At 35.0% G+C, this 24,499-nt stretch overlaps 1 protein-coding gene across 2 annotated transcripts; it reads left to right on the forward strand.

Annotated features, from left to right (window-relative positions):
* Positions 1 to 17,615: 17,615 nt before the first annotated feature.
* LOC106401003 (protein NETWORKED 1A) lies at positions 17,616 to 24,151 on the forward strand. 2 transcript variants are annotated; one of them, XM_013841420.3, is made up of 5 exons: positions 17,616 to 17,796; positions 18,395 to 18,447; positions 18,565 to 18,818; positions 18,898 to 22,877; positions 22,973 to 24,151. In XM_013841420.3, exons 3-5 carry the CDS (start codon positions 18,719 to 18,721, stop codon positions 24,014 to 24,016), a joined length of 5,124 nt encoding a protein of 1,707 aa, XP_013696874.2. In that variant the 5' UTR covers positions 17,616 to 17,796; positions 18,395 to 18,447; positions 18,565 to 18,718; the 3' UTR covers positions 24,017 to 24,151. The 2 variants fall into 2 exon arrangements, with proteins under 2 accessions (XP_013696874.2, XP_013696875.2); XM_013841421.3 differs by lacking the exon at positions 18,395 to 18,447 and having other exon boundaries at positions 17,623 to 17,796.
* Positions 24,152 to 24,499: the final 348 nt, after the last annotated feature.

Raw genomic sequence — 24,499 nt, forward strand, 5'->3', positions numbered from 1 at the left:
CTGCAAGGAACAACCGACCTCGGTTTGTTCTATATGAGCCGACTAGGAGATAGCTTGGCCGGATATGCAGATGCTGGGTACTTATCTGACCCACACAATGCTAGATCTCAGACAGGTTATGTGTTTATACACAGTGGGGCTGCAGTAAGCTGGCGGTCCACAAAACAAACCTTAGTGGCAACATCATCTAATCATGCCGAGATCATAGCCATGTATGAAGCAAGCTGAGAGCTTGTGTGGTTGAGGAACATGACCGGCCATATCCTAAGGGAGAGTGGTCTGGCCGTGGGAAAGGAAAAGGAAGAACCAACGATCATCTATGAGGACAATGCAGCTTGTATAGCTCAGCTCAAAGATGGATACGTTAAGGGAGATAGAACGAAACACATCTTACCTAAGTTCTTCTTCACCCACGACCTGCAGAAGGCAAAAGAAGTTGAAGTGGTTCAGGTTCGGTCCAGTGACAATTCGGCCGATCTGTTCGCTAAGTCTCTGTCGACCTCAACGTTCAAGAAGCTGGTTCATCAGATAGGAATGCGCCAGTTGAAGGATCTTCAGTGATGCCTTCATCAGGGGGAGTGTCATGTGTTGTACTCTTTTTCCTGTCTACGGTTTCCATTTTTTCCCACCTTGGGTTTTTGGTTTTCCTAGAGAGGTTTTAACGAGGCAACGTCGTGCATGATACAAACCCATATGGTTATGTCATCCAAGGGGGAGTGTTATAAATCATTATGTGGATGGCCCATAACCAAGACCAAGACAAGGCCCAGCCGTGGCCAAAGGAGGAGAGAGAGTCGGCGTCCGAGGAGAGAGAGTCGGCGTCCGAGAAGAGAGAGTCGGCCCATGCCTTGGCCGACTTTAGTCTTAGGACGTTTTCCATTTATCTGTTTTAGATCTTTTCCTATTTCATGTTGTATTAGGTTTTGGATAATTTTCTTTTTCATATATTATGTAATCCTTATATAAGGAACCTCTATTACTCATTAATATACACAGAAACAATTCTCCATTCTTTTACAACAAATTTCACATACTATTTTACTAATCATCGGTTGACTTTTTTGGTCTAATGTAATATGACTTCAATACTGATTATAACTAAATTTTTTTCTTTTTTTTTACTGATTATAACTAAACATCAGTTTAATACACAAAATCATATTTGCTTCACTTCAGTTCACAAACTTGACTGCAACACACCAAAATCTAATCAATTCATATTTGTCAATCTTCCATCATACTAAATAAGATTTTAGTAAATCTCTGTACGTGTGAATTTTGAATAATACACTATTTCATCGTCTATCAAATGACATGTAAACTGGAATAACTTATTTTTCTCGGTTAGACTTACATTAACTCATTATCTAGCAAGGCTTTATGAACACAACATACACTACAAGAAAACATGGGCATAACGAATGCACATATCGTCGTTATGTCGCCGTTATACGCCAATTACGACGGCTTAAGGACGATTCGACTATCGTCGTTAATAGCTCGTCGTAACGGGCAATCGTCGTAAAATAACGACAAAACAATGTAGACGTTAATTCGTCGTAACATTAATCGTCGTAAAGTAGACGTAACCTTACGTCCTCAACTCTAGTCGTAAATTCGTTGTAATGATTCGTCGTTATATAGACGTAAATTTTTTGACGTAAAAACATAGTTCTGTGGACGTAAACATTACGATGTATTCACGTCGAAGTTGACTACGACGAACTTACATCAACTTTGACGTCAATTCGTCGTAAATTCCACGACAATATTATATCGATATTTATTTATTATTAAATAAAAAATTTATTGAAATTTTTTTTTATTTTTTTATAAAATTCTTTTATAAAAATTTTATAAAAAAAAAATAATTCTAATTTTTTAAAAAAAATTAAACACTAATATATTAAAAATATTGTAATATCCAAAATAAAAAAATATAGAAACACAAAATACGTACATACAAAAATCTAATCAAGGTTAAGATCGTCGCGGAGCTGGGAAGTATGGACTTCAGCTTGTCTCTCTAACTCCGCTTGCTCTTCGGGAGTGGGGTCGCGGTGAATGCGGGGACGTACATTCCGCCACTGCTGCGCAAGCATCGGGTTTGAATCTGCGACGAGGTCAAAAAATTTCGTAAAAAGCTCATTGGTGGTCTGCAGCTCTGAGATGACTCCGTTGGCAGTTGTCAAATCTTCCCGGAGCCGAACATGTTCCTCCTCCCTTGTAGCAGCGTAAGCTACTGTCGCCCTAGGAACATCGTTCACTTAACCGATCCCGACTATCCGTCCCCTTTTCTTCGTGATAATCTTCAATTAATAATTAAGTATCATTTATTATTAGTAAAAATATCTAGATAAACATATTAATTTACATGTTCAAAATTTTTATTCTGCTCGACGGTTGACAACTGGATCGGTGGGGCATCCGGATTTTGTTGAGACAACTGGGTCTGAACCTCTTCGATCCGAGCCTCCACTTCGTTGTGGATCCTTTCTGCCCGAGCATCGACAAACATGCCATCTTTATGGCTATGTGTCTTCTTGTAAAGTTGAGCAAGGGATGGTGGTGCTCCTTCCTCAGCGGGCTACATACAAAAATTATAAAAAATTATGCATTAGTAATTAATTAAATTATTTAGTAATTAAAATTTTTAAAATTAAGAAATAAATAACATTTACCATCTTCAAGGCGACTCTGGCGTGTGGAATCTGTCCAGAAGTATGGGGCAACGGCAAATTGCCTTCAGAATCAGGGGTCAACCGGGCCGCTGAGCAATTTTTCAACGCGAGAATATTGCGAGGATCCATCCAATAGGCCTTCAGGCCTGTCCAAACATAGTCGCTGATGAACGTCGGTTTTTCAGCATCCCCGTGATGCCACCACTTCTCTTTCCAGTCGCCAACATTGTTCTTAAGGCGATCCATCGCCTTCTGGTTGAAAGCCTCCTTGACTCTCTCGTTGACGGCAAGGCAAAAAAAAAATGATTAGAACTGAATTAAACAAAATTGAAAACAAAATGATTTTTATAATAATTTAAACTTACCGCAAAACACTTGAACCAAGTCCTTCGAACGTAGTCAGGTGTAAGACTCCAGTTCGGATGTGGTTCTTTGAAGTATGAATTGATGGTCTCCGAAACAGATTTGCCAAGGTCATTGTCTGTCTTAAACCTGCAAAATTTTGACGGACAATTAAATTAGATATATAACTTAATTAAAGTAAATCCGTAAATAATTAAAAATAAATTCAAAGTCCTTACCAAACTGTGTTTGGTGGTCGATCAGGTTCGATGATGGTTAAACCTTCGCGACCAGGCATTTGGAGCAGGTCCTCGACCGTATACATGGCATACGGAGCATCCGGTGGCACCATCAAATTCGGATGAAGTCCTGCGGCAGGTGCTGCAGGAGGGTCAGGAGCCGCGGCAGCATTTTGGGGATGTGCCTGATGCTGCGGAGGATGGTGCGGATGCTGTGGTGGCACAAACGGTGCTGGAGGAGGCACAGAAGGTGTAGGAAGAGGCACAGACTGTTGAGTCGTCGTCTACGGTGGTATTCCCTGAGATTGGCTCTCAGGGACGAATTCCGGTGCAGATACACCAGCGGAGCGAGAAAAGTAGTCTCATATCTCGGTTTGTCCCTAAGTCTTTTCCTACCAGAAGCAGACATGCTCATACATCTGTTTTGGAAAAACAAATTAAAATTAGTAAATGAAACAATTTAAATCCATTAATAAATACATTAATCTAATTTATTTTTTAAACTAACCACCTAAATTAAACTAATTCCAAACCTAATCTAATTCCCTAAACTAACCACCTAAACTAAAACAAAACAAAAATCGTACCTAGAGAGAAGGCAGATCGAGGCTAGAGAGAGAGAGACTAGACAACAACTAATTGTGGTCGATGGGGTTCGACTATACATAGAATTTTAGGTTTCATTGTAACGTCGTCGTAAAGTGACGACGAATAAGGAACGATCCGCGTTTTCGGGTTACGACGAATTAGGGATGACCCGCGTTTTCGGGTTATGACGTATTAGGGACGACCTGCATTTTCGGGTTACAAAGAATTAAAGACGACCCTTGTTTTCCGGTTACGACGAATTAGTGACGACCAGTGTTTATGGATTCGTCGTAGTGTAGAGGTAAACTTCAATTTTACAAAAAACAGACGGGAGTGCACGGTCCCATAACAGTTCTTACCAACTCCGCATAACTTTTGCTTGGTTTGTCGAGTTTGATACTCTGGAAGCCGAAAAAAGCTGCGCAGAGTTGATAAGAACTGTTCTGGTGACCGAGCACACCCGTCAATTTCTTGGGAAGAATAAATCTTCACCGTGTGATATTTGCATTTCTTTTTGATGCATTTTTGGAATGATTGATGAGTGCATATATATAGGAATTTTTCTACTTCTAATTTGGGTCGATTGACCATTACGATGACTTAGGAAGGACCCGCGTTTTTGATATTTACGGTGATGTAGGGACGATCCGCATTTTTGATGTTTACGACGATGTAGGGACGACCCACGTTTTTATCTTACGACGAATTAGGTCTCCTGATTAACAGTCGTCGTAAACTTGAAGCTCATTTATAGTAAGACGCCTTAGGAACGACCCGCGTTTTAAATTTACGACTAGGTAGGGTCGATGTATGTTTATACCCTAAAAATCGAAACCCTTAAACCCCAAACCACAAACTTCAAGTTATATAACCCCAAACCATAAACTTTAAGTTATATATACACATTAAACATTAATTTCATTCATAAGCAAAATACATAACACAATGAGTCTAACAATATAATTATACAATTAGAGTTGTTACATAAGTAAGAAATATGACATAATGAACCTTATATTTGACCGAGGATCTCCTTGACGTAAAACCTCTTTTCGGGACAATGTTTCCCTTTGGCTCTCCATTCATAAGAATCTTATATTTGACCGAGGTGATGCATCTCATAATCCAGTCAATCCATATATCGGAAAACCCCATTTTTCGCATGACTACCTAAATGAATGACCATTCCATGCTATCGTATGATTTACTCATATTCGTTTTTATGGCCATTCTCTTAACTTTTCCACCTGGCTTGGTTCTCAATGCATGGAACATCTCTTGAGCTATCATGATATTATATGTAATATGTCTTCCAGCAACAAAGGCTAACTGGGTTTCACATATCTATTGTGGGAGGATCTTCTTCAATCTCTGGCATTCTTCCCAACTTCCCATCTATATTCTTTATATGTGATATTTTAACTTCCTTACACTGAATTCAGAATATGCCTAGTCATCCTAAAAACTGAATGCAGAATATGCCTAGCATGTAGGCCTGGGACTTTTATCCGAGATCCGGATTCGATCTGAGATCCGATCCGGATCCGATCCGAAAATCCGAAAATCCGGATATCCGGAGAGGCCGAATCCGGATCCGGATAGTAAAATGTTAGATCCGTCAAAGCCGAATCCGGATCCGGATATCTTGATTTTTAATCCGAATATCCGGATCCGTAAATTTTATTAATAATTATTTCAAAAATAGTAATATCTATATATAAAAACTAATTTTATTTAATAAATTTTCATTTTTATATACATAGAAATAATTAAAAACATTATTTATCTTTTTTATTTTTAAATTATTGTTAATATTTTATATATATTAATATTATTTTTTATTTATTTTAAGGATCCAAATCTGGATTCGGATATCCGCCGGATATTATAATTTTTAGAAGGATATCCGACACCCGGATATCCGCGAACTCCGGATCCGGATAAGGATAGTAAAATTATGGATCCGCCGGATAAGGATCCGGATCCGGATATCTTAAAATTGCCCGGATACCCGATCCGTCCCAGGCCTACTAGCATGTACATAACGAATTCTCATAAAAATTTGTGATATATACAAGAAATTGTTAATCCTAATGTTTAATATGAAATATCTATATCACAATTTATCATTATAGTTTTCAATAATACACTTTGATAATCACAAAGTTTAAAAATGTAAGGAAACTCAAAATGAATTAGAAGATAATAATTTGTTTAGGTTAAAATTATTACATGGCTAATTTTGTAACAATTAGCTTTATAATGTAACTTAAAACAATATAAAATTTTCACAAAATAAATCTTTAATTTACGAAAAATAATATCAAAATGAATCGCCAAGTCAAACCATTTAATTATTACATATGAAAACATTTTATATTATAAACTAACATTATGTAATACACAAACACAAATCAATTCCTTACACATAAATAATATATATTATATGAATGTCAAAAACAGAACAAATAAATAAAAGTACATTATATCCAACATCAAATTGTTGACCAAAAAATAAAAAAATCAAATATAAACCATAACTAGAAATTGACTCGCGCACCCGCGCAGATATTGGTTGTTACATCTTTATACATTGATATTTGTTTTTCATAATTATGGTTATATATTTTAGATGAGTCGTAATATAACTAAGTGTATTCAAAAAACATGGACCGAATAAGTAATATAGTTATTTTTGGTACAAATATCCGACCCCGTTTCAGATACATTTGCAATTTAGATATTTTTAGGTTCTCATACATCAGAACTGAACTCATCTAGACCAAGAAGGACCCGACTCAAAACTCACATATAAATTTATAATATTCAAGTGGGGCCTAGTTTAAAAAAATGATACCCGAAAAGAATAACATATACCTAAATGGATAGTCAGTGTTTATGCCTAACTAATTTTATAAACTAATAAAACGAAATTTTCTATGTGTTTGGCTAAATTAATTGAAATAGAATGAGTTTTCTATTTAATAAAATAATTATATGGAGTTAAAAATTAAGTGACAATAAATGTAATATATTTTTATTATTTTTATTTAAGTTATTATTTTATTCATGTCCTTGAATTATGTTTTTTACTACGTGATTTTTAATCGATAAAAACTAAAATTAAAAAAAAATTTAGTAAAACAAATTAAACCGAACGTTTAACCATATGCAAAACCCAGTATTTTACATTTTTATTATATAATTGGCACAAAGTTAATATTGATTAACTAATAAATAAAATTCTGCACTATTATTATTATGGTAATATAATTAATGATGTGATGTATTGTTAAAATAATATAATTAATGAAATTGTTAAACTTAGTAAAATATGTAAAGACAATTAATGTAATTATATTAATGAAATTACTAAAATGACATTATACTTGTTTTTTATACTGCTATCTATGTTTCTAAATAATTTTCATTTATATTGCTATCCATGTTTCCAAACAATACCAAAAAATATTTAAGTTTTAATAATACAGATATTCAAGCGAGACCTAATTTTTTAAAAAAAAGTGATAACCGAAAAGAACAACTCGTACCTAAATGGATATAAGCAATGTTTATGCATAACTGATTTATAAACTAATAAAAATGATTTTTCTATGTGTTTGGCTAAATTAAGTGAAATAGAAAGAATTTTTTATTTAGTAAAATAAGTATATGGAGTGAAAAATTAAATGACATTACATGTAATACATTTTTATTATTTTGATTTCAGTTATTATTTTATTCACAAAAAGTCTTTGAATTATGTTTTTGGCTACGTAATTTCCAACGATATAAACTAAAATTAAAAAAAATAGGAAAAAATATTAATCCGAAAGTTTAACCATACGAAAAACCCAATATTTTACATTTTTGATTTTATAATTGGCACAAATTTAATGTTGATTAGCCAAGAAATAAAAATCTGCATTATTATTATTATGGTAATATAATTAATGAAATTTTTAAACTGGATGAAATAAAGAAATATAATTAATATAATTATATTAATCAAATTACTAAAATGTTATTATACTTATTGTTATATTACTATCTATGTTTCCAAACAATTTTCATTTATACTATTTTTCATGTTTCCAAACACTACAAAAAAATACTTAAGTTTAAATAATATAGATTTTTAAAAATCATATAATATAACTGAATAATTATTAGAAAGATTTATCAAAGACACGTAAATACTTTCCTCGTAAAATACAATTAAACAGTTTCCACGTAAAATACACGTAATATATTTCCTCGTAAAGTACACGTAAACTATTTCCTCGTAAAGTGCACGTAAACTATTCCTCGTAAAGTGAACGCTAAATTTCGTCTTTGTTTACACGTAATGTTTACGAGGAAACTCTGTGCATTTCTTAGTAAATTCCTCGGTAATATTTATTAAGTTTCCTCGTTAAGTTGACGTAATTTAGCTACGAATTGGCTTCAATTTTTTATTTTTGACAAAAAAAATATAATGAAGTAAAAATATTTTTAAATTATTTCAAAAATATTAAAAACGTAAATAAAAAATCCATACAAAATTATTTTATAAGTATTCAAGTTTAGAATTTAATATAATACAATAAAAAGATGAAAAAAAACTAAGGGTAGTTGTTGTTGTTGTTATGCATTTCCTCGAAGAGGTCTTGACTACTCCTCTGTACTTCTTCCTCATCTTCTTGTGTGTGGGAAGGCTCTGGAACGGGATTATTAATTAACATTTAAAAATCATCTTCCTATTATCAACAAATTCCATAAACCAAACTACAAATTATTCCCTACACTAACCACCTAATCAACACTAATTTCCCTAAACTAACAACCTAAGCTAAGTTAGAGAGGAAGTAGAGAGAAATACCTTGCTAGGAGAAGGAAAGGAAATGACTACGAAATGGGAAAGTGATTCAGTTCGGGTATATATACAGACTTACATTTCGTCGTAAAATCCTCGTAACTTTACGACGAATTAGCAAGGCCCACGTTTTACTTTACTACGAATTAGCAAGGCCCGTGTTTTTGTTTACGACGATTTTACGACAAAAAGTTTTTTTTTTTAATTTTCGTCGTAAAGCCCACGTAAATTTACGAGGAATTAGCAAAGCCCGTGTTTTTTTACGACGAATTAGCAAGCCCCGTGTTTTAATTTACGACGATTTTACGACGAAAAGTGTTTCAATTTACAACAAAAAAAACTGAAGGAAGGCACCGGCACCAGAACAGTCTTATCAATCCTAAATAGCATTTGAACTGATCAGAACTGTCCTAGTGACCGTGCACGCCCTTCAGGTTTTTTAAACTATTGTTTAGTTTTTTTTGTGCAAGTTTAGAATGGGAGGGATGTGCTTATTTATAGAAGTAGTTGTACTCGTAAAGTCCTCGTAAATTAACGAGGAAATAACTAGGCCCGTGTTTTTGTTGCGAGGAAATAAAAAGTCCTGTGTTTTTGTTGCGAGGAAATAACAAGGCCCGTGTTTTCAATTTCATCGTAAAATCGTCGTAATATTACGAGGAATTAGCAAGGCCCGTGTTTTTTTTAACGACAAATTAGCAAGGCCCATGTTTTAATTTACGACGATTTTACGACGAAAAGTGTTTCAATTTACAAAAAAAACCGAAGGAAGACACGGGCACTAGAACAGTACTTATCAATTCCAAATAGTATTTGAAACTGATCAGAAATGTTTTAGTGACCGTGCACTGTATTCAGGTTTTTTAAAACTATGGATTAGTTTTTTTTTTGGGTGCAAGTTTAGAATGGGAAGGGTGTGCTTATTTATAGAAGTAGTTGTAGTCGTAAAATCCTCGTTATTTAACGAGGAAATAACAAGGCCCGTGTTTTCATTTTCGTCGTAAAATCGTCGTAAATTTACGAAGAAATAACAAGGCCCGTGTTTTTATTTACGAGGAAATAACAAGGTCCGTGTTTTCATTTTCGTCGTAAAATTGTTGTAAATTAACGAGGAAATAACAAGGCCCGTGTTTTTATTTACGAGGAAATAACAAGACCCGTGTTTTTTTTACGAGGATTTTACGAGGAAGGTATGCAAATCCCTATCACCCGAAACCCCAAACCCCAAGTTCCTTAACTTCATCTAACACTCAATCTCTTCTTTCTAAACCCCAAACCCCCAATTGAGTTACACAAAATCAAATTTTATAATTTAAATTTCATGATTAAACAAACTAAACACATGCATTAACTCTAAAAATAAATCATATTTAAGAAAATTACATCATCATTCGGATACATCATTGACATTCTCGTCATCACTAGAAACATCATAATTTTCATTAAACTCGTCTTCAACAGCTTCGTCTGTCGTATCGTCGGGAAGATCTTCGTACTCATGATTATGTGGATTCATAAGAAGGATGTCATCAGTTTGTTGTTCAGGTTCCTCGAATTCATTGATGTGTTCTTCTTACAATGGTTGTTCTTATCCACCGATTATTCGTCCACGAGGTGTAACTTTGACAACGGCAAACCAATTGATTCTTGATTCTCTCATCCGAGTGTATGGAAGGAAGCTGACTTGGTCTGCTTGCGAAGCTAATATTGAAGGCTCGAATTTGTTGTACCTTCGTCAACCATTGACATCAACTACACCAAATTTGTTAAATCGAACACCTCGGTTGACGACAGGGTCGAACCAGTCACATTTGAAGAGGACACATTTCAGCTTCTATAAGCCTGAGAATTCCACTTCAATAATCTCCTGTAAGATCTCGTATAAATCTGTTTCGCCTTTCACACATATTTCATAATTACTTGTCGCCCCATGTCTACCATACTCATATGTATGAAAAGTAAAGTCTCGTGTGAAATACATCGGTGATGTGGTGACCTTTGCAACTGGACCTTGAATTAATTCATGAAACCATGTGGGGTAATCTGGATCGTTTATAATCAACCTGTAAAAATAAAGAGAACGTTAAAATTAATTAATCATAAATTTCGACGCGAAGTAGACGTAAAATATTTCGTCGTAAATTCCTCATTATATTTACGTTTACTTTACGACGAAATCTTGTTTCCTCGTAAAATCCACGTTAATTTGCATCGTTTTTACGACGAAACTTTATTGTCGTTATTTTACGACGAAATTACGTTTATTTTTTTTTCCTCGTAAGGTTCTCGTAAATAAGACGTACATCTACGATGACTTATTTTTCTCGTTACATTTCGTCGCTAATTTTGTGTTTTCTTGTAGTGGCTTCTTAAGTTCCGCATCCCCATAAGTTGGATATTTCCCATACTATTCTTCCATACCCATCCACGTCCACTGAATTGAGTTGTAGAGGTCCATGAACCATCCACCATACAAATATTACCCATGCTTAAGGCTTGTGTTTCTTCGATGATTTGTGCTTGTGGGGGAGCAGGTATTGTCTTCATTACATTGTACCAAGCCTGACACTCACTCTCTGCATACCTGATAAGCTCCAATGGGTTCCTCCTATCAATACCTCTGAATAGCTTTTCATTCTTAGCCTTCGAAATATACCAGATTATCCAAAGATAGGGATCCCTATCATGATCTGGCTCGAGAATATTGTTCTTCTTCCAAAAAAGATAGTCCATATTGGCATAGATACTCGAGATAGGAAATGTTTGCGGGCTTGACGGAGTTGATGATAATGATCATGCATGTAAGGCCGGTGGGCATTCAAAGATCGCATAAGTAACAGTTTCTTCTGGTTCTCCACAACTTGGACAATAGTTATCACATAGCATATTACGGTGGATCAGATTCCTTGTGATCGCTACATGCCATGTAATTAATTGTCATATAAGATGGCATATCTTCTGAGGTGCATTTACTTGCCAAGCAAAGGCTTGGAGTTTGGTTATACTGGGCTCTAGAACTTCATTTTCTTCATCATGTTTCAGTATATTTCTACTTCTAGTCACTCAGTATCCAGACTTGACTGTATATTGACCATTTTTGTGTAGTTCCACCAGAAAATATCATGGAAATGAGTAGGGCTTATAGCCAACCTCCAAATCATCGGTATATCCTCATGATCTGCATATTGTTCCAGTAGTTGAACATCACATTCCTTTGATTCAAAATTAATAAGGCCACTGACGGTCATTTTCGGATGTACAACTGGGGCCATGGTGCGAGCCGGCCTGGCTGGTGTTGAGGGGATCCATGGATCCCACACATTAATTTCGTAGCATGAATGCACCTTGTTTCTGATATCCAGAAGTAATAACTTCCTTGCCGCAATAATACTCGTCCACACATAAGATGGGTTGTCCACTGAGCCTATTCGCAAAGGCGAGCTCATACGATAGTATTTTCCCCGTAATACTCTCGCCACTAGTGAATCTAGAAATTGAATAAGACGCCAAAGCTTCTTTGCTAGAAGTGCTAGGTTGAATTCATGGATCACACGGAAACCAATTCTTCCCTCCTCTCGGTACACACATCTTTTCCCATTTTGCCCAGTGAATTCCCTTTTTTGGCGGATTTGAACTCCACCAAAATTGTGCAATGACACTTGCAAGATTTTCACATATTTCCAGTGGAAACAAGAAACAGGACACGATTTATGTCGGAAAATCTAACAAAATAGATTTGATTAGTACTTTCTTCCCTCCTTTTGATAACCATCTACCAGTCCAACCATTCACTTTGTGTAGTAGTTTTTTCCTTTAAGAAAGCAAATAGCTTACACTTGGACCCACTAATATCCTCTGGAATTCCTAAGTAGGAACCCATTCCGTCTTCATTTTGGATTCCAAATGTATCTTCAATCTGTTGCCGATCATTTGCTGGAATCCTCTTACCAAAGAATAAGAAGGATTTGTCAAAGTTGATACATTGACCTGATGCTTGTCCATATTTCCTGACTACTTTCATAACTTCTTCACATTCACGGGGCTCCGCCTTCCAGAAGAAAATGCTATCATCAGGAAAGATAAGGTTAGATACCGAGGGGCTAGCACGTGAAACCCGCATCCTCGTTATCTTCCCTTGATTCTCTACATGATTAAGAAGGCTAATGAGCGTTTCCGTGCATAGAAGTTATCTTCCCTTGATTCTCTACATGATTAAGAAGGCTAATGAGCGCTTCCGTGCATAGAATAAATATGAAAGGAGAAAAAGGATCTCCTTGACTTAAAACCTCTTTTCGGGACAATGTTTCCCCTTGGCTCTCCATTCATAAGAACCTTATATTTGACCGAGGTGATGCATCTCATAATCCAGTCAATCCATATATCTGAAAACCTCATTTTTTGCATGACTACCTCAATGAATGACCATTCCATGCTATCGTATGATTTACTCATATTCGTTTTTATGGCCAGTCTCTTAACTCTTCCACCTGTCTTGGTTCTCAATGTATGGAACATCTCTTGAGCTATCATGATATTATCTGTAATATGTCTTCCAGCAACAAAGGTTGACTGGGTTTCAGATATCCGTTGTGGGAGGATCTTCTTCAATCTCTGGCATTCTTCCCAACTTCCTATCTATATTCTTTATATGTGATATTTTAACTTCCTTACATTGAATTCAGAATATGCCTAGTCATCCTAAAAACTGAATGCAGAATATGCCTAGCATGTACATAACGAATTCTCATAAAAATTTGTGATATATTTAATAAATTGTTAATCCTAATGTTTAATATGAAATATCTATATCACAATTTATCATTATAGTTTTCAATAATACACTTTGACAATCATAAAGTTTAAAAATGTAAAGAAACTCAAAATTAATTAGAAGATAATAATTTGTTTAGGTTAAAATTATTACATGGCTAATTTTTTTAACAATTATTTTTATAATGTAACTTAAAACAATATAAATTTTTCACAAAATAACTCTTTGATTTACCAAAAATAATATCAAAATGAATCGCCAAGTCAAACCATTTAATTATTACATATGAAAACATTATACATTATAAACTAACATTATGTAATACACATATTATAACACAAATCAATTCCTTACACATAAATAATATATATTATATGAATGTCAAAAACAGAAAAAATAAATAAAAGTACATTATATCCAACATCAAATTGTTGACCAAAAAAGAAAAAATCAAATATAAACCATAACTAGAAATTGACCCGCGCACCCGCGCATATATTAGTTGTTACATCTTTATACATTGATATTTATTTTTCATAATTAGTGTTATATATTTTAGATGAGTGGTAATATAACTAAATGTATTCAAAAGACCTGGACCGAATAAGTAATATAGTTATTTTTGGTACAAATATCCGACTCCGTTTCAGATACATTTGCTATTTAGATATTTTTAGGTTCCTATACATCAGAACTGAACTCATCCAGACCAAGAAGGACCCAACTCAAAACTCACATATAAAATTTATAATATTCAAGCGGGACCTAGTTTAAAAAAAATGATACCCGATAAGAATAATCCGTACCTAAATGGATAGCCATTGTTTATGCCTAACTGATTTTATAAACTAATAAAAAAGAATTTTTCTATGTTGGCTAAATTAATTGAAATATAAAGAGTTTTTTATTTACTAAAATAATTATATGGAGTAAAAAATTAAGTGACAATAAATGTAATACATTTTTATTATTTTGATTTAAGTTATTATTTTATTCATGTCTTTGAATTATGTTTTTGGCTACGTAATTTTTAATCGATTGAAACTAAAATTAAAAAAAAATTTAGTAAAACACATTAAACCGAACTTTTAACCATACGCAAAACCCAATATTTTACATTTTTATTATATAATTGGCACAAAGTTAATATTGATTAACTAATAAATAAAAATATGCACTATTATTATTATGGTAATATAATTAATGATGTGATGTATTGTTAATGTAATATAATTAATGAAATTGCTAAAATGAGTAAAATATGTAAAGACAATTAATTTAATTATTAAAATGAAATTATTAAAATGACATTATACTTGTTTTTTATATTGCTATCTATGTTTCCAAATAATTCTCATTTATATTGCTATCTATGTTTCCAAATAATTCTCATTTATATTGCTATACATGTTTCCAAACAGTACCAAAAGATACTTCAGTTTTAATAATACAGATATTCAAGCGAGACCTAATTTAGAAAAAAAAGTGATAACCGAAAAGAACAACTCGTACCTAAATGGATAGGCAATGTTTATGTATAACTGATTTTATAAACTAATAAAAAGGATTTTTTTATGTGTTTGGCTAAATTAAGTGAAATAGAAAGAATTTTTTATTTAGTAAAATAATTATATGGAGTGAAAAATTAAATGACAATAAATGTAATACATTTTTATTATTTTGATTTCAGTTATTATTTTATTCACAAAAACTCTTTGAATTATGTTTTGGCTACGTAATTTCCAACGATAGAAACTAAAATAAAAAAAATAGTCAAAAATATTAAACCGAACGTTTAACCATACGCAAACCCCAATATTTTACATTTTTGATTTTATAATTGTATAAATTTAATATTGGTTAGCCAAGAAATAAAAATCTGCATTATTATTATTATTATGGTAATATAATTAATGAAATTGTTAAACTGGATAAAATAAAGAAATATAATTAATATAATTATATTAATGAAATTACTAAAATGTTATTATACTTTTTGTTATACTGCTATCTATGTTTCCAAACAATTTTCATTTATACTGTTTTTCATGTTTCTAAACACTACAAAAAAATAATTCAGTTTAAATAATATAGATTTTTAAAAATCATATAATATAACTGAATAATTATTAGAAAGATTTATCAAAAAAATATCTGCGCACAGTATCTAGTATTGTTTTATTTTCTGGTTCATGTATGAGACCAGTGAAATTTGTTGAGAAGCCGTTTACACCTTTGATTAGCATACACGCAGCAAAATGTGATAGAAATTCACTTTGCAAAAGCAATTATAGTAATTGAAAATTTGATAAACCCTTGCTTATTTGATCGGCTAGGTATCCGCTAATAGACTAATACATATGAATATAAGATTAATTAAGGAAATATCAAAAGATAATACACGTGAACAAGACCGTACTATACAATTCTTCAACGTGTCTCTTTTTATAAAGTGGCTTGATTTTCAACTATTTATTAGTAGTACTTCTTATTTAATAAAGACATAAAAATTAAACTAAGTGGAGACTTGCATTCTATAATCATTATCAGACTTGCATTCTATAATCATTATCGACATGCTAATATACAAAGAGATGTCGGTTTGAAATGTTCTAATTTGTTTGGTATATGCATCACTATTAGTTATGGTATTGAGAACACATGTCACAATGGGGCCACACAAAGCTTGTTTTTTTTTTTTAACTTTCACACAAAGCTTGTTGAATGAATGATTGTACTCTTTCTATTTATAAAATAAAAATACATGATATATATATAATAAGTAGGAAAATAGCAAACGATATCTTTATGATTTTAAGTATTATAAAGTCATGGATCCAATCAAGATTTTTTTTACATATTTATATATATATATATATATATACTAATAAGATTCAACAATAATTATCCCAACCCATAAACTCGTGTTCTGACTATCAACTTGTGTCGAAGGAGAGCTGAAGAAACTTCATAAACATTCTCCCTGTTTATTTTTATTTGACATTTTGTATTAGTACATATAAATTAACTAAACACTTAATTTATATATTTAATAAAAATGTCATTAACTATTTAGTCCATTTTTTACCTTTTCAATGTATTATTTAATAAAAAATTGTAAATTTCAAAAAAATTAATAGTGTTTATTGAATTTATATTGACTAAAAGTTATGAAAAATTGTTATTCACAAAAAATAATACATTTACGATTAAGTTTTAATGTGTTTTGTTAATATGTGTGGAAAATTTAAAATGTGTATCTTTTAAAAATGGAAAGAGTATAATTCAAACAATAAAAAAAATATGCAGAATATAAAATATTATATAGCATAACTATCAATAAATTTTATATTCAAAACTGAAACATCGTCTAATTCGAAAACAAGAAGATCTTCAAAACTTCATCTATTAAAAATCAAAAGGAATATGAGCTAAATTCAGTCATCAAACAATTAAAATAACATACTATATGTAAAGATAATTCTGTTGTAAAAAACTACTTAAATATAATATTTTCCTAAAAAACTATAAACTTCTTTTATATATATTTTTATTTTTATTTTTAATCCTTACGGTCAAAATCAGCAGAAGTGGACAGTTTAAAGGAACAACCTTTTGCAAAACCCAAGAAAAATCATTGTTTGAGCAAAGGACAGATTTGTCATTTACTAATGAATCATATCTAATTTTCAACCTACATTAAATGTCATCTAATTGTACACTAACTACGAGGTACAAACCAATCCGATTTGACATAATTCAGTACTTAGTAGACGCAACAACTATACTAATTTTCTAAGCTTTGAAATTTGAAAGAAATAATAACAAAATTTGACACAATCCCCAAATCTACGATTAAGAAAGATTTTAAAAACCAGAAATTCAAAAATGAAGGAGTTGTGCAATGAATTTTTTTTGAAAAAAAAAACTCACAACTGACCGTACCAATTAGTATCATTTTCCCTTAATTGCATTATTACATAAACTTATTGCTATAAAAAAATATACCCGTTGAAGTCCGTTTCGGAGCCTAATTAATTCGCTGTAATTAATGAAAACATATTCAACGTTGCATTTTCCGAAATAAAGCATTGCCAAAAAAAAAAAAAAACTATATGTTTATTAAGAAAAGCAAAAAGATAAAAACTACAGTGTGCGTCAAATGATTCTCATCTTTTATTTTGGTCGCACAAATCTGAGAGAGAGAGAGAGAGAGAAAATATATTTGCAGACAGAGAAAGAGAGAGCTGTTGAGTGTGAAATAGAGAAGACAATGGGATGACTTTCACCATCATTTCGCAAACTCTTGCTTCTTCTTCTTCGGTATGTTCTTTCCATCTCTCTGGTTTTACATTCTTCTCTTTTAGGAGAAATCGTTTCTCTTCTACCCATTTTTCTCTTTTGTTCTGACACTTCATCACTTGCAAAGATAACATTTTGATTTTGTACATTTGGATCCAATCCACTCGGTATGTCATTTCTTTGAAGCAAAACCCCATTTTTAAAAAGATTATTGTAGGAACCCATTTCGTCTTTTATATTAATTTTATCCGACAAGTTTATACATTTCTTTCGTTTGTGTATCTCGATCCACTTTTATTTTTGTTTTGTTTTGCAATGTCTTATGTTCCTGAAGTTTTGGTAAAGTGTATGTTTCTTTGCTCCGAAAGAGTTGGTGAGATATTTTTCTTGTTAAATTCAAAGATTTTGATTTGACTCTGCTCTAATCCTATTTTTTTTTTGTTTTGTTCACTAGTAAACTATTTTTTTGTTTGAATGTAGTTCATGTCCAAATTATTGATTTCTCAGTGGTTTAATTGGATTAACTTTGTTTGTAACTGTAGAGAGATTCCTGTCTCTTTTGTGTTGGAAAGTTATTTTGGTTTGTTTTCTCTGAAAAAGTTCTCATCTTTTTCTCCAGTGTTTAACGTCTATAAGACTACACAAAAGTTAGAGATCCAGCAATCTCCAGAGGTTTGTTCTTCTAATGATTCCTCTAAATTGAGTAGAAGGAGAAGGAAAAAAAAAACATTGCTTTAAACTCTGAACAATATTGATTACAGATTTGCTTACAGTGTGGCTTTGTCTCAGTTTTGTAGGTGAAGAAAGCTTAACAAAAGAGAGATCAAAAGGACTCTTCAGTTAGCAGGATAATTAGCAGATTCTGGCCTGGAACCCTTACCTCGCACTTGACCACCCTTGGGTGAAGTCTAGACCACTCTTTGTCCTTGTTGCAGCCGGTGTTATGGCTACCGTGCTGCATTCCGAGTCGAGGCGCTTGTACTCCTGGTGGTGGGATAGTCACATCCCCAAAAACTCTAAATGGATCCAACAGAATCTTGCAGGTTCCTTTTATATCTCTCTTTATATATTGCTGGTGTTGCGTTCCTTTGTAAAAGAATGGGACTTTCTTTCTTGATGCAGATATGGATTCCAAAGTCAAGGCCATGATTAAACTCATCGAAGAGGATGCAGATTCTTTTGCGAGAAGGGCAGAGATGTACTACAAGAAACGCCCAGAGCTGATGAAACTTGTTGAAGAATTCTACAGAGCTTACCGTGCATTAGCGGAGAGGTACGACCATGCCACCGTGGAGCTTCGTCACGCTCACAAAACCATGGCCGAAGCGTTCCCTAACCAAGTGCCCTTCGACATGACTGAGGATACTGCTTCTTCCTCTTTTTCTGAGCCACGCACGCCTGATAAAATGCCACCTGGACTCCAGCCCTTTTATGACTCTGACGGTACCACAAGTAGAAGAGGGTTAAGTCAGCTGAGTGAGTGCGTCGGAAGTTCCGAAACAGAAGTTGAAAGTTTGAAGAGAGCTTTGGTTGAGCTTGGGGCTGAGAAGGAAGCCTTGAATCTTCAGTATCAGCTGAGCTTGAACAAATTATCAAAACTAGAAGAAGACCTTAAAGACGCTCAAAAGGATGTTAATGGGCTTGGTGAACGTGCTAGCAAAGCTGAGATTGAGAGTAAGATACTTGCACAAGGCCTTGCGAAGCTTGAAGCCGAGAGGGATGCTGCGCTTCTTCGTTACAATCAAGCTATGGAGAAGATAGCAGATCTGGATGAATCATTTGCTCTTGCCCAAGAAGATATAAAGGGGCTCACTAACCGAGCAATTAAAGCAGAGACAGAAGCGGAGAGTCTCAAGGAAGAGCAAAGTAGATTGCATTCTGAGATGGAAGCTGGCTTAGCGCAGTACAATCAATGCCTTGAGATGATATCTACTCTAGAGAAGAAGGTGAAAGAGGCCGAGGAGAACGCTCAATTGTTTAGCAATCAGTCTGCAAAGGCAGAAGATGAGATTAAAACATTGAGACATGAGCTTCTGAAGGTGAATGAAGTGAAGGACGGTTTGATTATTCGCTACAAGCAGTGTTTGGAAACGATATCCAAGCTAGAGAGAGAAGTTTCTCATGCTCAAGAAAATGCCAAAAGACTCAGTAGTGAAGTTCTTGCTGGAGCTGCAAAATTGAAGACTGTAGAGGAGCAATGTACTGTTTTGGAGAGCTCAAATGAAACTTTGAAGCTAGAAGCAGATGGTCTAACACACAGATTAGCAGCTAAGGATCAAGAACTTATCCAGAAGCAAAACGAGCTTGAAAAGTTTCAAGGTTTGATCCAAGAAGAGCACTCTCGGTTTTTGGAAATTGAAGCCAGTCTTAGAAGTTTGAAAGCTTTGCATTCTCAGTCCCAAGAGGAGCAAAAGGTTCTCGCATCGGAACTTCAAAGCAGGGTTGAGATGCTGAGGGAGTTAGAGACTCGTAATCATAGCTTGGAAGGCGAGATCAGCTCAGTCAAAGAAGAAAATCGAAACATAAGTGACTCTTCTATGATCTCCCTTGAGAATCAGAAATGCGAGATTTCTAGCTTGAAGGAAGTTAAAGGAAGACTCGAGCAAGAAGCAGCTAGACAGATTAACCAAAGCAGTGCCCTCCAAGAAGAGATCCGTCGTCTGAAGGATGAAATCAACTGCTTGAATAGAAGGTATCAAGCAATAATGGAGCAAGTGAAACTCGCTGGATTGGAACCTGAATCCCTTGCCTGCTCTGTGAGGAAGCTACAAGACGAAAACTCAAAACTGACTGAGTTGTTTAACCTCCAAAGAGATGATACAGATGCTCTTACCGAGAAGCTGTGTGAAATGGATGACATTCTAAGGAAGAATGTTGGTCTAGAGAAACTGCTTCTGGAATCAAACACTAAACTAGATGGTTCTAGGGAGAAGGCAAATGATCTGCAAGAAAGGTGTGAGTCTTTACGAAGAGAGAAAACTGAGTTTATTGGCGAGAGAGCTAACTTGCTTTCTCAATTGCAAATCATGACTGAGAATATGCAGAAGCTCTTGGAAAAGAACTCGTTACTGGAGACATCCCTCTCTGGTGCAAACATTGAGCTTCAAGGTGTAAAGGAGAAATCAAAATGCTTTGAAGAATTCTTCCAGCTTCTCAAAAACGATAAGGCCGAGCTCACAAAGGAAAGAGAATCTCTCATCTCTCAGTTAAACAGTGTTAAGGAGAAGCTAGGAGTTTTGGAGAAGGAATTCACTGAACTGCAAGGAAGATATGCTGATCTACAGAGGGACAAACAGTTCGAAAATATTCAAGTGGAAGAGTTAAGAGTCTCACTAGCCACAGAGAAGCAAGAGCGTGCGAGTTACGAAAGATCAACTGACACCAGATTGGCAGATCTGCAGAGTAACGTGAGCTTTCTTCGAGAAGAGTGTCGCTCCAGGCAAAAAGAGTTTGAAGAAGAGCTTGACAGAGCTGTAAATGCACAAGTCGAGATCTTCATCTTGCAGAAGTTTATAGAAGACTTGGAGCAGAAGAACTTTTCTCTCGTGATTGAGTGCCAGAAGTATGCGGAGGCGTCAACGTTCTCAGAGAAACTCATTTCTGAGCTTGAAAGCGAGAATCTTGAGCAACAGATGGAAACAGAGTTCTTGCTGCATGAGATTGATAACTGCAGGGGTGCAATCTATCAAGTGTTTAAGGCACTCCAACTTGAAGCAGATTGTGCAAAAGAGCGAGTTCCAGTTTCACGCATCTTGGGTGAAATCAATGAACTGAAACGTTCACTTTCCATCTCTGAATATGAGAAGCAGCGGCTTGTGATTGAGAACTCTGTTCTCTTATCTCTACTTGGACAGTTCCAATCAGATGGCATGAAGGTGGAATCAGAGAAAGAGAATGCAGAGAAAGATCTGAAGACGATGGTACATCGCTATGGGATGCTGAAAAAGGACAGGCTCGAGCTGTTGGAACTGAACCGCCAGTTGAAAGCAGAACTGATGAACAAAGAGCAGCGGGAGCTGGAGCTAAGAGCTGAACTGCAAACCGAGCATATAAAATTTGAGAGTTTGCATGAGTCATACATGGCTTTGCATCAAGATTACTCAAATGTTCTCGGCAAAAACAAAACTTTGGAGCTGAAATTCTCAGAGCTTAAAGGTGAAATGCGTATACTTGAGGAAGAGAACGATGCCATTCTTCAAGAAGCTGTTTCCTTGAACAACAAGTCTGTGGTTTACCAGTCATTTGGGTCTGAAAAGGCTGAAGCGTTTGCTGTAAACCTGAGAAGTTTACAAGATACTAATAGGGGGCTGAAGCAGAAGGTTGAGACATTGGAGGAGAAGTTAAAAGGGAAAGAGGTGGACAGTCAGGACCTTAATAGCAAGCTGGAGAAGTTACAGGAAAGCCTCGAAGAAGCCAACGAGCTAACTGATCTCTTAGAACATCAGATTACAGATAAAGAGGAAATCATGAGACAGAAGGCGATAGAGCTCCTGGAAGCCGAAGAGATGCTCAAGGCTACACACAATGCAAATGCGGAACTGTGCGAGGCAGTTGAAGAGCTGAGGAAAGACTGTAAGGAATCAAAACAACTAAGGAGAAATTTGGAGAGGCGGATCTCTGAACTGGTTGAATGCAGTGGGAGACAGGATGAAGAGATTAAAAAGCTTAGCAATGTGAAGGAGAATCTGGAGGTTGAGGTAGAGTTGCTACACAAGGAGATCCAAGAACAGCGAGTCCGAGAGGAGTTTCTGAGTTCGGAGCTGCAGGAGAAAAGCAATGAGTTCGGACTCTGGGATGCGGAGGCAACATCTTTCTACTTTGATCTACAGATCTCAGCTGTCCGTGAAGTTTTGCTGGAGAACAAAGTTAAGGAACTCACTGGAGTTTGTGAAAACCTCAAAGATGAAGCTGTTTCAAAGACCACAGAGATAAAGCAGATGAAAGAAACAGTTGGATTCTTAGAATATGAAGTGACTGTGCTGAAGACTCAACTGTCTGCCTATGATCCCGTGGTAGCATCCCTAGCAGAAGATGTTAAATCCCTGGAGAAAAATGCTCTGTTGTTGATGAAACTCCCTGCGCCATCTGATCGTTGCAGAGAGGTAAACCTATTTGTGTTCCTTCTAAATGACATGTTACCTCTAGTAATTGACTTGTATTGGTGACCTTGTTTGTATTCCTCTTTTGATTTCCTCAGGATGATGAGGATTCAGAAGCAGAAGTCTCTCAAGGGCGTAGCAGTACCAACCAAGACAATGGAATTGTGCTATTGCAGGACATGAGAACAAGAGTTAAAATCATCGAGCAAGCAGTTGTTGGGGAAAAGAAGAGGCTTGGAAAGCAGAGAAGACGAAGCTCTTCGCACAGAAGCAGAGACCGCAGGCTGCTTGAAGAGACTGAACATGAGGACAAAGTCTCTGGTGAATTCAGACAGCCTAGATCACCTGCAATAACTGAGATGAGAAATAGCTCATTGATGAAAGACATTCCCCTTGATCATGTTGCAGACTCTCCTTTCTATGGAAGAAGCCGGAGAACTAGCCGTGGCTCCAATGACCAGATGCTTGAGTTATGGGAAGAATCTGCTGAGCCAGAATCTAGCATCAAGTCTCTGATGAACAATAAGAACTCAAAGAAGCCTACCCTTCCCCGTCTTCACCGCAGAAGCAGGAATCCGTCTATTGAATCACAGTCTGAGAAAGTTGTTGACAAGTTAGAGTTATCTAAAAGCGCTGAGGAGAACGCAAAGATCATGGAGAGACTTTTGGCTGATTCTCGAAGACTTGCAAGCCTTAGAGTCATCCTAAGAGATCTGAAAAGCAAGCTGGATCTGAGCGAGAAACCAGGCAAGTTCACTAATCCCGAATTTGCTAGAGTGAGGAAGCAGCTGAAAGAAATAGAAGACGTCATCCTTCAGCTTGAAAACACAAACGAGATTCTTGCCAAGGAAATTGAGGAGACTGGAGACGCAAGAGATATCTACAGAAAGGTGGTTATAGAGAAGTCGAGAGTTGGATCAGAGAAGATAGAGCAGATGGAGCAAGAAATGCAGAGCATTGAGAGAACAGTGCTAAAGCTTGAAGATGGAGCAGCCAAAAGTAAAGGAAAGACAAAGTTCTCTGAGAGTAGGACAGTGATACTCTTGAGAGACATTATCCACAAGGGTGGGAAACGAACAGCAAGGAAGAAGAAAAACCGTTTCTGTGGCTGCATGAGATCTTCTTCAGCTAAGGAAGAGTAGGGTTGGATAATAATGTAACATCATCTAGTTTACTATCTATTTTTCACTTTGATCATCGAACTGACTCTAGAAGAACTTTGTGGCATGGTTTCTGAAATAGTAGAGTAAATTAGTAACTTTGTCGCTTCTGTTTAACTGTCTGTATCAAACTTAGCACATCTCAGACTATTTTTGGATGGTTTTCATTAACTGGAATGTGATATCACATTACCTGCTAAAAGATAAGTATCTTACAATAACATGTTGCTAATATTATGGAACGGTGATACTAGGCATGAAATCATCTAGGTTTTGAAGACTTGAAGAATTTAAAGATTCTATTGTTATTGGTTTAGTGATTCTAAAAGTCTTAATCATCTGGGGGTGGGGAGGGTAGTGGAAATGTAACTTTTGAAGACTTGAAGAATTTAAAGATTTTATTGTTATTGGTTTAGCGATTCTAAAAGTCTTAATCAAATCTTTTGTTATTGGTGTGATGATTTT

Source organism: Brassica napus, chromosome C5 (genome assembly GCF_020379485.1).
Source record: "Brassica napus cultivar Da-Ae chromosome C5, Da-Ae, whole genome shotgun sequence".
Taxonomy (NCBI): Eukaryota; Viridiplantae; Streptophyta; class Magnoliopsida; order Brassicales; family Brassicaceae; genus Brassica; species Brassica napus.

Excerpts from the sequence above, each read along its gene's own strand:
- LOC106401003 (XM_013841420.3), top strand. The coding sequence starts at position 18,719 with ATGGCTACCGTGCTGCATTCCGAGTCGAGGCGCTTGTACTCCTGGTGG. Across the intron at positions 18,819-18,897 it reads GATCCAACAGAATCTTGCAG|ATATGGATTCCAAAGTCAAG; the intron begins GTTCCTTTTATA and ends TTCTTGATGCAG. Across the intron at positions 22,878-22,972 it reads CATCTGATCGTTGCAGAGAG|GATGATGAGGATTCAGAAGC; the intron begins GTAAACCTATTT and ends TGATTTCCTCAG.